Source organism: Lepisma saccharinum, chromosome 10 (genome assembly GCF_977018435.1).
Source record: "Lepisma saccharinum chromosome 10, izLepSacc3.1, whole genome shotgun sequence".
Lineage (NCBI taxonomy): Eukaryota > Metazoa > Arthropoda > Insecta > Zygentoma > Lepismatidae > Lepisma > Lepisma saccharinum.
The window spans coordinates 51,008,402-51,023,743 of record NC_139238.1 but is presented as its reverse complement, the minus strand read 5'-3'; the positions used below and the strand labels follow the sequence as shown (position 1 = coordinate 51,023,743).

Genomic DNA, 15,342 nt, shown 5'->3' with positions numbered 1-15,342 from the left:
AAATGTCTCAAAACGCTAAACAACGCACAAATAATTCAAAATTGACATCAAACTGCAAATTCCGAAGAAATTACAACATACCTTAAATCATAGAAGAAATATATTTCTTAATGTGCTATTTTACAAGATAAAATCCAGTGAAAATTCATATTGTTTTTTTTTTTTTTTTTTTTAAAAAAGTTACATTGGAATCTTGGATGTAGATAAGGATGTGAAGTCCAGAGTCACATATTAACTAACAGAAGACGCACACAAACATGACACTTTTCTTGAGGTAGATATAAGGTTTATGCACTACGTAAACACCTAACCAAAGCAATACCCTTGACTAGTGGCACCACCGGCATCCCTTGCACTATTACTTTAGTCTTGTGTTCAGCCACTTTTGAATGACTTCGGGATTGAATTTGTACACCAGTTTCCTTGGAAGGTTGCGGCTTCTCGGCACAGGAAGAAGAACACTTGTTCTGTAATATGTTCTGCAAAGAAAAAGTAGAATAATTAGTAAACGCAGTTGAATACTAGTTGTCGATTAAAACAATAGAAGATCCGTTGAATAGTAGACATTTTTGAGATGGCAACATTTGTGGGTATCTGCCATACTATTTGTTTTGCTTTAGGTACTATTAAAGCAATTATAATATTACCAAAAGAGAATGTCAATATTTTGCCTCATTTTCAGTGATGTAAACTGGATGGTGGGAGATTATGACGGTTATTGATGAGAATAGGAATAGCGAAGTGACACTCATTTGGTGAATGGCTTGCTTGATCAGTGTCGTTCGATGATTTGGTGTTGTGTAGCGATGGACAGAAAATTTATGAGTGGGAGTAATATGAGTAATGTAGGATCGATGTATATGTTAGAAGATATACACAATAAAAAGGAGGTATTTGAAGGGGGAAGAGGGGGCATTTCTTTCTCTGATTTCTGATTTCGCTTCTGGTTGCTGATTTTTTTTATTACTTTCTTGAAGCATAATGTATTTAATATCTTGATTCTTCAAGAGTACTTACTGGATTTTCCTCTCAGTGAGCATTTTTGAAATGCCACACTTCATGAGAATGTTCTTCAATGGCCTCGCAGAATTTAAATGACCGTTTGAAAGTATTATGAGTATTTTCAATCTTGTTGTAATCAATGTATTTACATGATGATATATGAAACATTATATGCGCTGCACGCTTCTTAGCAACAAATACCCTAAAGTGATAAGATACTACAAAACCTTACATTTTCCATTAGAAAGAAGAAATAAAAAAATAATAAGTTAGATGTATATGTTACGTAGGACAGAAAAATGCGTCCCTCATTCTCATTTGTCACAAAATTATTGAAGGGGACACGTCCCCCTGCTAACTGCAAAAGTGAAGACCATGCAGTTTTTTTTATCATACACTTATGCCTAGAGGTAGTATAAAATTGCTAAGTTTTAAACTAACAAAAACCATATAGTAATTGAATTGGCAGCTGTTTAAAAGAACAATGGCTTGCTAGATATTTGGAATCGAGCTCCGCATTTTGTTCTCGTTTTCGATGATCCTGTGGACCAACTCATAGTCGATCAAAGCTCTTCTGTATAGAAGTAAAATTTTACCAACATCTGCTACTTATGTGAGTTTATCCCGTAAGCGAACACTGTGTGTTGCTTACAACGATAATCAAAAACTGCAGTTTGAGTGATTGGGAACAAATTCATATGCTCTTTTCTCCCACCGAAAGAAGGTTCAACCTTTACTGCCCCTGTTCAACATTTTAGATGTCAAATCGAACATAGGCTATTTTAAGTGCAGAAAAAAGAGAAGGAAATGAATAATATTTTATCTTATCTATACCCTTGGTTCTTTTGAGTCACATGTTCATCATTCGATCCTAAAAATGGATTTGTTCTGAAATGATAAGATAAATATGGTCACTGTTTACTTTTTTTTCACATATTGGCTCCTCCCTTGTTACAGTAATTGAAGCAAACGTGTAGTAAAGTTGTTATGAGAAGATCAGCCTTTGAGTTTCAATACTAGTTTTTATTACTAATAATAACAATAATAGCGAAATATGTTTCTTCGTAATTAAATAAATATTTTGCTTAGCAGTTAGGATCTTTCTGCGCCATCGAGATTTTGGGGGGCATTTTGTTCCCTTCAAATAATATAAAATTCAACATTTATATATTTTTACAAAATGTACATATACATTATTTAAATGTATATGTATAAATTTTACACTTTAAATGCAACATATTTAATCCACTAGATGAAGAAAAGAGTATTATCGAGGGGGAGAAAGAAATATCCAACTTTTACATATTTCGGGGGATTGTGAATTGAACGTGGTGGGGGAACAGTATCCAACTCTTGGTCTTAGATTATGATGGGTATATTTAGTTAGAAGGGAATTGAGCATTCAATTGAGGGCGTATTCAATTCTTATGTATTACTATTGTCTTAGACTGTTGCGGAAATTCTGATGTGGAGACTGAGAATAATTCTTTGGAGAAGAAAATATCCACTTTTCAATATCAACAGTTAGCCTAAAATTGGCATGGAAATTTTGATGGTAAGATTAAGTATTAAATAGAAAGGGGTGATAGGAAGCTCTTGATAAAGTGCTAAATCGTAGATTGTCAGAGGATTACTGTAGTGGAGAGGGAGTTCGAGCATTATTTTTGGAGACTGCATTTATCGATATGTGAAACGTGGTATCCACACGTTTTCGACCGCGAACGTGCCAAAAGAGAAGCTGAAAAAGACTAAATATCTCCGGATCCTAAGAAAGTATAGACATCTCATTAAATTACTTAAATCATACAAAGAAATCGATGTAAAAATTTTCTTTCTCGCAATAATGTGTTGCGGGAATGCGTGTTTGGCGCTTTCCAGAGATGATTGTGAACTTTAATACTATATCTGCATTACAAGACATAAGCGATATTCTCGATATTCATTAATAACATCACTTCATAAATTTAGTGCTTAGTGTTAGTATACTGCTTAATTTAAAGCAGGTGCACCATTTCGAACAAACATATATCGAATCCGCATTTCTAACATGTTACAGGAAAGTTTACATTAACGAGTAAAATTTGCATTTACGATAAAATCCACGTTATTATTGTTATGGGTTACTAAAATAAATATATTTGTTCCGCGAAACGAGGGGGGGAGGGTGAGTTCTTTGAAAGAGGAACCGTATAATATTATCTACCCTGAGCTTAAGAATTTCTAGCTAGGTTTCTGTAATGTCTCCTGAAGCAATAATTGGATCGATCATAAGGCTGGAGCATGTTACTTGGTTTGCCAAGGTTGAATTTTCTATCTTGATATAAATTATGTAACAATTTGTGTTAAATACTCAAATTGTGAGTATTATAAACCCACTCACAAACACTATTTGTATGCATATTTGCATAATTTAATTTACTACATTTAACCAATCAATGTGCTAGCTTTACGTTTTTTTCGAAAATCGAACAATTAAAAAATATGGACAGTTTAACATGGTATTTCATTCAAATAGATATCAATTATTACGTATTCATCCAAACTACTTTGAAGGGATTATGATGAACGATTTTAGGGGCGGTTTCGAGTGATGGGGCACCCCCGTTTACGGAGGAGGGGCAGATCAAGTATAGTGTTCAAAAAAGCTAAGAAATAAGTTACTTTCGGTATACACGCTGTCTTAAAAAAATACTTTGTGTGGATAACGATATGGTTTGAGGGCATGAATGATATGATTTGTGGGGAGGGCACGTGACTTGATTTTAGGAGGGATGCGCCATTGGCCTTGGAGGATGAGCAGCCCTGGACATATACATGTTTTATATGATTTGCAATTTCTACAATTTTCTCTCTTTATTAACGCCTTCTGTAAAATTACAAACAAACAAACGTTATGTGTTTCTTTACTTTAATAAATCCTGTGTAGAACATTCATTACAAAAACATTTTTTTTACCCTTCTTGTTGCGAAATTGTGGTATCTGATGAAATCTAGATCTGGTAGGTCATCACCTATACAGAAGACGACTGTCTTCACTTTCATATATTGCGCATGTTGGACTGACATATCTATATATTTTAAGGGACAATTAAATTCTTGTTGATGGCAAGGCGGCTTGAACTTCAGTTTATTATTCTACATATAAATATTCTGAATTTCATTGCTACTTTCCTTTACCCATTTCGTGGTTCTTTACTTAGAAGTAAGTAGAGAAAAAATAAATTTTATTATTATTTAATAGTGTAGGCCTTACCCTTTATTACACTTAAAATTTTAGGAATTGTTAAATAAGGAATAAGGAATGAAGGATATGTATTGCTTATGTGGCATTACACTTGGCTCTACCGTTATTATTTCCAGTGGTAATAATGTGAAGATATTTTTACACGTATTGTTGATTGAATTGTGTATAATTATGTATGCAAAATATTAATAATACTGTATAAAGCTCGATGCGCCAAACAGTTAGCTTCCAAGTATAGGAAACTCGACCTTCTACCCATTCCTTTGTGGATACCTATACTTTATCCCTGGAATCTCTGGAGCAAAAGAACGAAAACAAGTCTCTGTGCAAGTTGTGATTCGAGAGGGCTCGACCAATGAACGCGTGAGAGGGGAAGTGAGTGCAAGAGGAGGAAAATGCGGCTGAAGCTACCAGCTGTTAGAAGCAGCGCCCACTGGCTTTGTCACCTTTTCTACCGTTATGCGTGGCCTTGCTGCACAGATTCCCGGCACAGAGTATATGATTCTAGTTGCAAAGCTTTACTGGAATATCAGTGTGTTCCGAACCAATGCTTTGTATGATTTTGAAAAAGGAGACATTCTCTTCTTTTCAATATATTCTTTACATCTTAGAAGTTCCATGTTTAATATTTTGTTGTAGGCAGCTCATTATAACTTCAAGATCTGTTATCCTAATTATTAGAGTGATCTAGTGTATAATATCATTATCAGACCAGGAACTATATAGTTCCTGTATGTGAATATTTAGGATGGATGCGCCTCTTTATCCTCCTCTGATGACGCCAGTATCATTACGAATGCCATTATATTTGTCGTTATCTGGTAAAAATGATAATGTTTAATCAACGTTTCTTGTAACATATCTGAAAACAATTGAAAATGTCATATAAATCAAACTAATTGTTACAATTTACTAACCTCATTGCTCTTGCCATTTTTTCATACGTCATGTTGGGATTTCCATGCCTCCGCCCCCAGAGCCTCGCCAGCCAATCAGTGTTTAGTATCCTGAAGATCCCCTCCTCCTTCTGAACCCATCTCAGATAAGGTGCATTTCTGGAGTCTTCGAGGAGATTGAGGAGAAATCTCCACAGCAGAACCCTCTCGACTCTTCCTGCGGAGATAACACGCCTCACTATCTAATTCTGTAGTGGAGTATACGTTCACAACACAAAGCTACCATACTAATATGTTGTTCATATTTCGTACATTATTTTGGACTGCACATGATAAATTAGTGATTGTTTTGTTTAGAAAGAATAATTCTTGTATATTCCTTATCTCTTGATATGGACATCAGAAAATACATGCTAACAAGGCTGTCATCAGATGTGGTGCTGCACTTCACCCTTGTATATCAATGTATAATTTTCACTACACATAATTGCATTGCATATCGCTTTCATCATTTTGCGTCAGGAAATCCTATCTATCTGTTCCCTCAGTCCTTCAGAATAGATTTTGGACTTATTATGAAAAGCTTTAACTTAGTATAGCTCAATTTTATCAAATATTTTCTGTCCAGTCGCTTATGGTATTGAAATACACGTATCTAGACAAGATGTATTGTAGAGTATGTGTTTATACTTGCAATTTAGATTCCTAGAAATATGCTCTTTCTCCCACAAGACAGAAAGCAATTAAAAAGACCATGTATCGCACATTACAATTTTTAAATGGCTAACAAATTATATTTACCAAAACGTAGGACACGTTTTTTCAAGATGTTGGGCAGGAACGTATTTACAGTTAATACAATAGATTACTACTAGATATTAGCATATAATATGGTTAAAAGAAACATTTTGAGGTGAAACTTTAATTTTAATGAATTGTTGTGTAGCAAAAATTCTTCAACTGCTAGTCAATAGCACTGCCATATATTACTCAAAAAGGGATGTGCTGGACGGAACATTTTTGGACGAGACGGAATCAGGATAGGAAAATGTTCCGGTCCTTCGTGATGGAAAAGGTTTGGGAAATTTTTGGTAATTGAAATGTCCAAGATTTCTAGTGACTGAGAAAATCCAGAAGTGTATGCTTTATTTCTTCATGAAGGGATTATTTTTTTGTATTTCTGGAATGAGACTTATCACTTCAAACTACTTTCTGACACAGCATCCAGAAAACTTCAGAAACTAAGCATCATAATCATTCGAAATATTCCGACTATTCAGTACCCAAAAGTTGGGAAGCCAATTCTAAGTTGGGATTGGGACGGAATATTATTTCAAACATACACTAACAAACGTCCACATTCCTTGTTTTGATCATATTTCTCCAAGGGGCTAAGTTATCTCAGACATCCCTCTTGTTTTTCTCTTCAAGTTATGTTCCCATCTTTATCTACACGCAAAATAAAAATGACAATTTATATAAACAAGGGGCGAGTTCACAAGTCGTCACGAAATATATGTATGGGAATATACACGTACAATATGACGTTCATTTTAGGTAGTTCTGATTTAATTATTTTGATATCTAATGAAAGTATTAGTGATAAAATTGCCAGAACCAGAGGAAAGAGAAAGTCAAATGAAACACTGACATCTTATCGAAAATTTGAAATTTCGCCAGACAAGGTTCCGAGTTCAAGTTTCGACAACACCATTGTGTTTGTTCATTCAGATGTTTAATGCAATCATATATACCCGGCGTGAATCAATAACCTATATAGAAAAAATACGGTAATTACTAACATTAAAAAATTGGTCTTATCACTTATCTTCAAAGCACACAGAGGCACATTCAACATCACGAAAACCAGGACTTTACGTAGATATAGTGTAAATTTTTAATGCAATTTGATTTTATAGGGCGTTTCACATCATACGAAAAATACTCTATCATTTCGTGACAACTGCTACTGTCCCACGTTATTTGCTTCTTTCACGAGTTTTGTCAATTCATTATTCATTCCGATCATAAATAAATTTAAGAAAACGGTGTGATTAGTTGGATTCCAATTCCCATTTTATTGATTGATTTGCTTTATTTTTCTTCGCCTTTTCTGGCATTTTTGGCTAAATTGTGCAGATGGGGATGAGTGATGATATAACGAAATTGATGAATGGACACTCACAAACATTCATGTCATCGCCGGGATTCGAACCCAGGGCACCTGGCATCGTAGCGCGATGTGCTTACCACTCCACCACGGGGGCCGGCCCCATTTCATTTCTAAATCCTAAATCTGCGTAATAATATCACATGCTTCCCTATTCTTAACGTGCGGCACATTGGTGTATTTTGTGGATTTCTTCGTAGGTTGGTTGTTTATAATAACATTGCATTAATCAACATAAGGTTAATCGCGTCAAGAATGTGAGAGGACAATTGTGTACAAGTCAATACCAGCTAACTGTAGACCGGGCGAACGAGAACAAGTCTCTGCGCAAGTAGTGTAGACGGCTCCACTAATATAAAGTGAGAGAAAAGAGATTGCGTAATGTGCGACTGGAATTACCCGATTTTCCTGCTCCACTCTACAAGCGTTGCAAACTTTTGAAAGCCACAATACCGTACGCACATAGTAAACGGCCTGTATTTTTGTCTCCATGTCCGTACGCTTGGTTTAAGAATTTCTTAACAAAAATATTAGGGATAAAACTGCAAGAGCAAATTTTGACAAGCCGTGCATTTAGCGTACGGACTAAGGTCTGGACCGTACGTCTGTACATGTACGGTCAGGACCGTACGTTTGGCAACTCTGCGCTTTCACCACTCGATTTTCCTCCTCTTCCTCTGCCGATATGCTCGGTTCTGCTCCACAGTTAGCTGGGACAGGGTATAGAAGTGGGATATATTGGCTCTCGATTGTGTAGCCCTTCTTGCACGCAACTGGAATCACTGCGTAAAATCATTGAAAATTATATTTACGGTGTTTCTTCTTATTTTCGCTTCTCTTATTTTTCATCGCTTATCTACCACTTGTGTCAACGGAGACACTGTCGTACGCAAGGGGCCGGATGGCGCTTTCGAAAATTTTGAGAAAATTAAAATTTTCAACTAAAGGTATGGGGGGGAGTTGTCAATGGAAATCCCCTTAAAATTACCCACAACTATCATTTTTCAAATTGAACAACTTTTAAAACTTCTCTATTCTGTCTCTCTCCCCCTCCAGAACGGAAGTGTGTAAAATACACCTTTACAATTCCATCCCCCATGCGAAATAGAATCTTGCGTACTAAGGATAGTAGGATGTCTGTTTGTTCTCTACACCCTTGATCTAATAAAGTGTTTTTTTTCTCAATACAGCAAAAGCAAGTTCAGTGGCCGAGAACGATAAGTGGTTCGATCTCACCACCAAAGTTCACAGGTTTGAGTCCCGTCTGTGTGTTGTTTGTGAGTGTCTCCACCAATTTCATTTAATCGTCACTGACTCTCGTCATAAATTGGCAGAAAAACGATGGTACATAACAAAAGCACAAGGTATTGGTAAAGAGTCAGACATTTCTGAACTTCGCACTTAACAATTTTAAACAGAATGGAGGTAGGGTCATGATATGCCCTTCCAGGGATATCCCACGTGCTTCCAGGGAGTTCCTGCGAGAATGTGACTTTTTCTGCTCTTTGTTCTCAGTTGCAGCCTGAACGTTATCATACGTGAAATCTGAGTTGACATGTCATTTTTTTTTAATAATCGAGACAAAGAGTACGTAAGATCCAAAGCTTTTCTATCTCAAGTGTAAAATACCTACCTTTTATTACAGTTCTAGTTCTAGAATTTGATTTAGCCTCGTTTTACGCTAAATGCTATAGAAAACATGAAGAAAAAAATGGTTTCCCATGATTTAACAGTCGTGTTGTATTTTCAACAAGCACGGCAGAGCATCTCTCCTTAGAGAGCTACCCAGTATTTGGACGGGTTAAAGTTACAGTGGTGTAAGTCACTTTGAAAAAAAAATGACTTAGACATAGAAACCAGATCTGTATACGTCAATCTGCTAACAGAAAACGTGAAGTCAATCAGATATTCAATCAACTGTCAACAGATGACAGTTTAAGGTCTAGTGATAAAGGAAACAGCTGCTGTGTTGATCAGCAAAGTGCTGTGAGTCAGACTTATATTGTTTTTTGAGAAAGTGACTTACACTACTGTAACTTTAACCCGTTCATTTAAGGATAGGTTACATGCCCCTTAATATCATGTGAAGAGAAATGCCGCATTTCCTTTTGTTTCTGATTTTCTTTAAAATAATAACTGTAGTAATTTTAAAGTGAATAAGATAAGATATTTCAAAGTAAAATATAATAAATTATGGATAAATAGTAAGAAATGATCGATTAAGGGGAAATGTGCAAGATGAAGAATACAAGTTGAATCAATAAATGACGACGATAACGTAGGAACCAATTCTCAGAAATCCTCATGTGACTAAGAAAACGTGGACTCACAAGTAGGAAAGGAATTCAAGTGTTTTTGAATGCTGGGAAGACTGGGAAAATGCAACTTCAGGGTAGACTCTCTGAAGTGCATACACCTTGTATGGTGAGAGAACGGGGAGAACAAAGGATTTTAAACATTCCTGGAGGAATTTGAATAAGTGTACTTAGCAAACGTTTTCTATTTTTATATTTTAAAGACCTTTCTTGCCGATAAATTATTAAGTTATGTCATGTAATGATTGTAAAATATTTTGCTTTTCATTGAACAAAAAGATTGCTTTTAATAATGTACATGTTTCATAGAAGAAATGTGCTATATCTAAATAAATGTTTATCGTGTGGGGCATCTCAAATGTAATTCTCATGAGAAATGGCCAAACGTACCACCGTTTTGTAAGAAATGGCTCAAATTTCAGGTTATATTTAATTTATAGAAATTGTAACACAATCCATTGAAATATGAATAGATTAGGGTTGGGTTAAACATATAGCAACATAAGTAGAGTAAAAGGTGAAGGGGTTTCAACCAATTGTCTCTTAGGGGGAGCTCTCCTCCAATTACTCTATATTTTAGTTGTTTTAGGTCACATTTTCACCTTTTGTGCTAATCCAAACAGTGAAGATGAATGATGAACTGATTGAAAGAATGATACAACAAAGAGAATGATACACCCTTGGGATTCTAGAATTTCTGGCTTGGAAATTCTTTACGCTGACCACTCTGCATGTGGACGGCGGGAGTTATGGTTATCGGACGTAAGTGATTAAGTGTTGACATAATCTTGACAGACTTTCATTTCACAAATGGCAAGTCAATCTCCCTTTTCCCTGCTTCAAGGTATACGGTATGTTACAGTTATTTACTATAATGCATATAGAGTTTAAGATAACATTTATTGAGTTAACTTTCTGATTATAATTTAAAGACGTAGATTTCAAATTTATAAAGCTAGAAATGTCTATCATTGATGGATGAAAAGTTTTAGGCGGTCGTCCATCACATTTGGGGGCCTCGATGGAAAAATATTGTTTCATATCAATATTCTATTTAATATTACTCCAGTACCTCTAATATAAATACTAAGTTTTTAAGTAGCAATGCAGTTATTAATAGAGCCTAACTTAGTTGTAGAGCGGTTAGCACAGCGGGGTAAAATATCAGGGTTCCCAGATTCGAATCCAGACCTTGGAATGGGTGTTTCTTCATTAATTTCATCACATTGTCGCTCCATCTCATCTTAGCGATTAGCAGCAAGTGGCATAAAAACGAAGTAAATTAAACCCAACATAATTTGTATCTCTGTCATTCTCTGTGAACTACACAGATTGTCTACTAAGTTATTAAACTGGCAATATTGTAACAAGGTAAATGCTGCCATTAGGCATTTGGTACATGTATTACGTAGTGTCGCTTGTGGTGAGTGTACAGTGAAATCGGTGTCTATTTCGGTGAAACATTGAGTGAGTTACAGTGTTTAAATTATTGCAGTGTTTTGTACCCTAGTCATGGATTTGAAAACAGAACAAAGAGTGACGACCAAGTTTGTGTAAAACTCTGTAAAACCCCTTCAGGAAACGTTGAAATGCTGAATCTCGCTTACGGCAATGAAGCCTTTCTCGTACCAATGTTTTCATCTGCCATCGTCAATTCTGTGATGGCCGGGAAGATGTGGTGGACTCCACTAGTCGAAGTCTCGTGTGAAGACAATGTTTGTTGTCTTCTTCGAGTGGAACGCGTGGTTCAAAAGGATTTTTTCCCTGAAAGTCACACTGTGACTGCAGCTGTATATAAAGCCATTTGGGTCGGGTGAGACCAGAGTTAGTTGAATCCAGTGCTTTGTTCCTGCAGCACGATAATGTGCAAAGCCACAAGGCAATTGTTGTCGAACAGTTTTTGGTACGGAAATAAGTGACTGTATTAAACCAGGAGCCTTGTTCGCCAAACTTGGCACTGCCTGACTACTATTTATTTATCAAATTGAAATCCAACCTGAAGGGCCAACGTTTTTAAACCATTTTGAAAATTGAAGGAGCTGTGACGAGGCACCTAAACACAATCCAAAAGAAGATATCCTAAGGGCATCAAGCAATTGTACAGCCATGCCACTAAGTGTGTGGACGTAGGAGGCATGTACATCGAAGACTAACTAACGCTCATGGTAAATTTTACATATTTACACTTTTTATTGAGTTAGTCTAAAACTTTGTAGGTGCACTGTGTATGAGTATCCATCAGTATCCACGAGGAAAGAACAAAGCTGTAAATACAAATTGTGTTAAACGAATAGACCTAGCAAATAGTAACTTAAGGAAACAAATTAACTTGATCGGCTCCTCTTCCTAGCCGTGAGAGTAAAGATAGTCGTATCTTGATATCGCGCAAACTAACTAATGTAAACATTGAAATGTTCTAACAACGAAGGCCTATAAAATGCTACGCTGAGGATACATAAAATTTATAGATGCTCCTGTTTGTCTGTTTGCTGCGATAATTATATATGTCGATACATCCTTCTTTACAGCGTCCACACAATCAAAAATAAAATATCGATATACTCCCATAATTTAAAAGCCACACGTATGACACTTAGTACATTATACGAAGTATCAAGTTAATTTATTGTCTTTCACGTGCATGGAATCCTCTGATTAATCTGTATATCACTTTGATAAAAAATAAATATATCAAAAGCATATCCTGCGCAGAATTTTATAATTAATAATTTCACAAGGAAATATTTATCCTTTTAGTTATTTAAAAACTACAAGAAATACAAATAGATATAAAATTTGGTATTAGATATGATTCAAATGCAATATTATTTATGACCTACATTAAGTTAGTAAAAATAGACACGTATCAAATAAACTTGTGTGTGTTAAAAATAGGAGATCTTCATTATTCTATTAAGAGAATGCATAATCAAGGATCTTAAACCATTAAAAAATTTGTCCCCATGCGCATCATAGTCATTGATGAATCATCACCTGACTTAATATATGCTACGAACACCAAATCTAACCTCCTAAAGTACATTACTGTAAAATTACAATTTCAATGTTATGTGTGCCGTTCCCAAGGGGGTGTGGCGTGTGTCCTAGCACCCTCCTTTGACCCGATTTTTCTAAAAAAAAATATAAGAGTGAAGGCGATGGAAATTATAGAATAATGAGGAAGGGCTACTCAAATGAAATATAGGCTACGTATACCCCCTTTCAAAATTCCTTGGCACACCACTGTCTAACTCTAATAACGGATATATTCAAAACGCCAGGAAAAGGGCTATTAGCAACTAATTTTCGTGACGTATCCACGAATCGTGTGCATCTAGATGTGCACTTTCTGTGTTGTTTTTAACTTGATGTCTAAAGGTAAATCAATAACCTGACAGGGATGGTCAGTAAACCTGGTAAGCATGGACTTGCTACTTTTAATCTTGGATTCCGCCTATACCTCTTATAAATTAACAAACTGAGATAATTGCTCTGCAGAGTTGTGTTTCAGACTTATAGGAGTTACATAAATAATTTGCTTAGACATCTTGATTTCGGTGTGAAACATCTGGGTGAATTTTTCAAAATGTTGGATTTACATAATTCGGTTGTATTAGATATTGACACAGTAGGTTTCAAAAAGTCGAATCTACAGTGAAAATCAAGTTTTCTGTGTTCGAGGAATCTGAGAAAGTTGTGCACCTTCATGCACTTTATCCAGAGCTTGAAGTGGAAAATGTTAGCTGCGGTGATGTTTGGTCGAGCTTTGGGGTTAGCTCAGGGAATGTTCCTATGGTTTAACATCGTAACAATGGGACAGCTTGGGGGATGCCTACTGGGGATACCATCCCCCCGCATCCCTCCTCACTACGAGCACTGACTAATCGCCAAACACGCCTTCTCAGTTTAAATTGTTTTCAATTTTCTAAACGTCCCAGCTCATACTTTTAGTCATCACAAACAGCTTGTATTGTTATAAGTAATAAGTATAAACTAGATACGACTCTCACAGGAATTTTATCTATGCGAGCGCAGTAAAGTAGATAAATGTTAGATGTATTTCTTTGCAATAAAAGCTTTCATAGAGAACTAACATTTTCATAGGGCCCTTCGATCTTTACTCTTTTCAAAGTTTTATCTTTATTATTCATTCGGAGCCCTCTTTACCTCTGCTCTCCAGTCCACTGCCCTCTTAGCCTCTGAGTACCCAATTCACGATTCTTCGAAGTGTTCAGGAGAGCCCCGTACCCAGGAGAGGACCACGTGGCCCATGCCCCCCTCGAACCATGAAATATTTAAATATAAACCTATAAAAAGTACCGAAAATAACATCGACGATTTTGCAAATTTGTGAATATTTCAATTTTGTTCTTGCAAGAATGAATGTGTTTGTTGTGAAGAAGTCTGTAGTCTGCAATGTTGGCTGGTTTTAGTTTTAAATTCATTGATGCAAGGCTATCAGATGTACGATTTAGCGATTTACTCGGGACAGTCCATTACCTTTAATACCTCTATCAACTTTTTTCAAACTGCAGTCGTGATACGAAAAAGTTTCTTCCTTTCGTTAACTCACATTTAGACATGTTCTTTATTGTAATAATAATAATAGCTAATACGCAACATTAAATTTATAAATATATTTATTTCTAAACAGAATTATAATGACTTTTCAAGAATATTAAAGAAAATTTGAAAACATTGTTAATTCGCGGAAGACAGAACTATTTGAATATTTCAGACAATTGAATGTAAACAATAAGCTGTGTGACATAAAATAAAGATAAAACACGAATGAAAGACTGTTATAAGTATAAAATCTTATTCATAATTATTAACAGAAAGCAAGAATTAAATAAAATAGAACGCTTAAAAAAATTTAACATTTCATCTATTTGTAAACTCTCCCCTCCTCTCTCTATCTCTCTTTGTCTCTCTCTCTCTTCTCTCTCTCTCTCTCTCTCTCTCTCTATATATATATATATATATATATACACAGTCGGAGAAAGAATTACCTGGGCCACGGTACCTAGAATTTCGTAACGTCTTAAAACCTGTTGTTTATGCAACCCAAATAACAAATTATTCGCTTAAGTTTGTCTGGTGGATCTGAGTTCTCGGGAAGGATTGAGAATTGATAGCATGAGTCTCATGACTCATGCCCCAGCAACAACAAACAACAGCTGGGTGCTACGTGGCCTCAAGAAGAACATTTCAGCAACTGGTTTCTTAACAAGATCTACTCGTAAGAAAATATTTTTCGAGTGATACTAGTCATTGTCAAGAAGGTTCACTGAAATGATGGTTCTCATCACAGGCCACATGCCACACGCTAATGGTTTAAGTCTAGTTTATGCACTTGACCTACAGATTAAAGTGGTATCCGAACGAAATGTTCCTCTATCTGGTATTGAATTCGGAAGCCTTTGATTACATGTCGAAGACGTTACCACTACGCCATCGGAGAGGCAATGGAACGCCTTGAGAAAGAGAACCATATTTGGCGTAAATTGTAAAAATAAGACAATATTTTGTGTTCACAGTTTCGAACCGTGAGACAGGCATATATATTTTTTTGTCCCATCGTCCATTTCACGAGTTTATAATTCTTTCTCACCGACACGATTAACGCCAGCGGGAGAAGAAAAGCGAAGTAAAATAACTGAAACAGAAATAAAAGGAAAAAGCGAAACAAATTTTATCCATAATATTCTACGG

The 15,342-nt window shown here is 35.8% G+C and overlaps 1 protein-coding gene across 3 annotated transcripts in view; it reads right to left on the bottom strand.

The window, feature by feature from the left end:
* Window positions 1-205: 205 nt before the first annotated feature.
* Window positions 206-15,342, bottom strand: part of LOC145994348 (uncharacterized) — a 215,917-nt gene continuing 200,780 nt past the window's right edge. For 2 of the 3 annotated variants that reach the window (XM_083130468.1, XM_083130469.1), the window contains exons 4-5: window positions 5,164-5,359; window positions 206-479 (exon numbers count right to left, since the gene is read on the bottom strand). In XM_083130468.1, the coding sequence (XP_082986594.1) occupies window positions 359-479; window positions 5,164-5,359 (317 nt within the window). In that variant the 3' untranslated portion in view covers window positions 206-358. Of the gene's footprint in view, window positions 480-5,163; window positions 5,360-15,342 lie in introns of those variants that run through there. The other variant, XM_083130470.1, reaches the window with a different exon arrangement.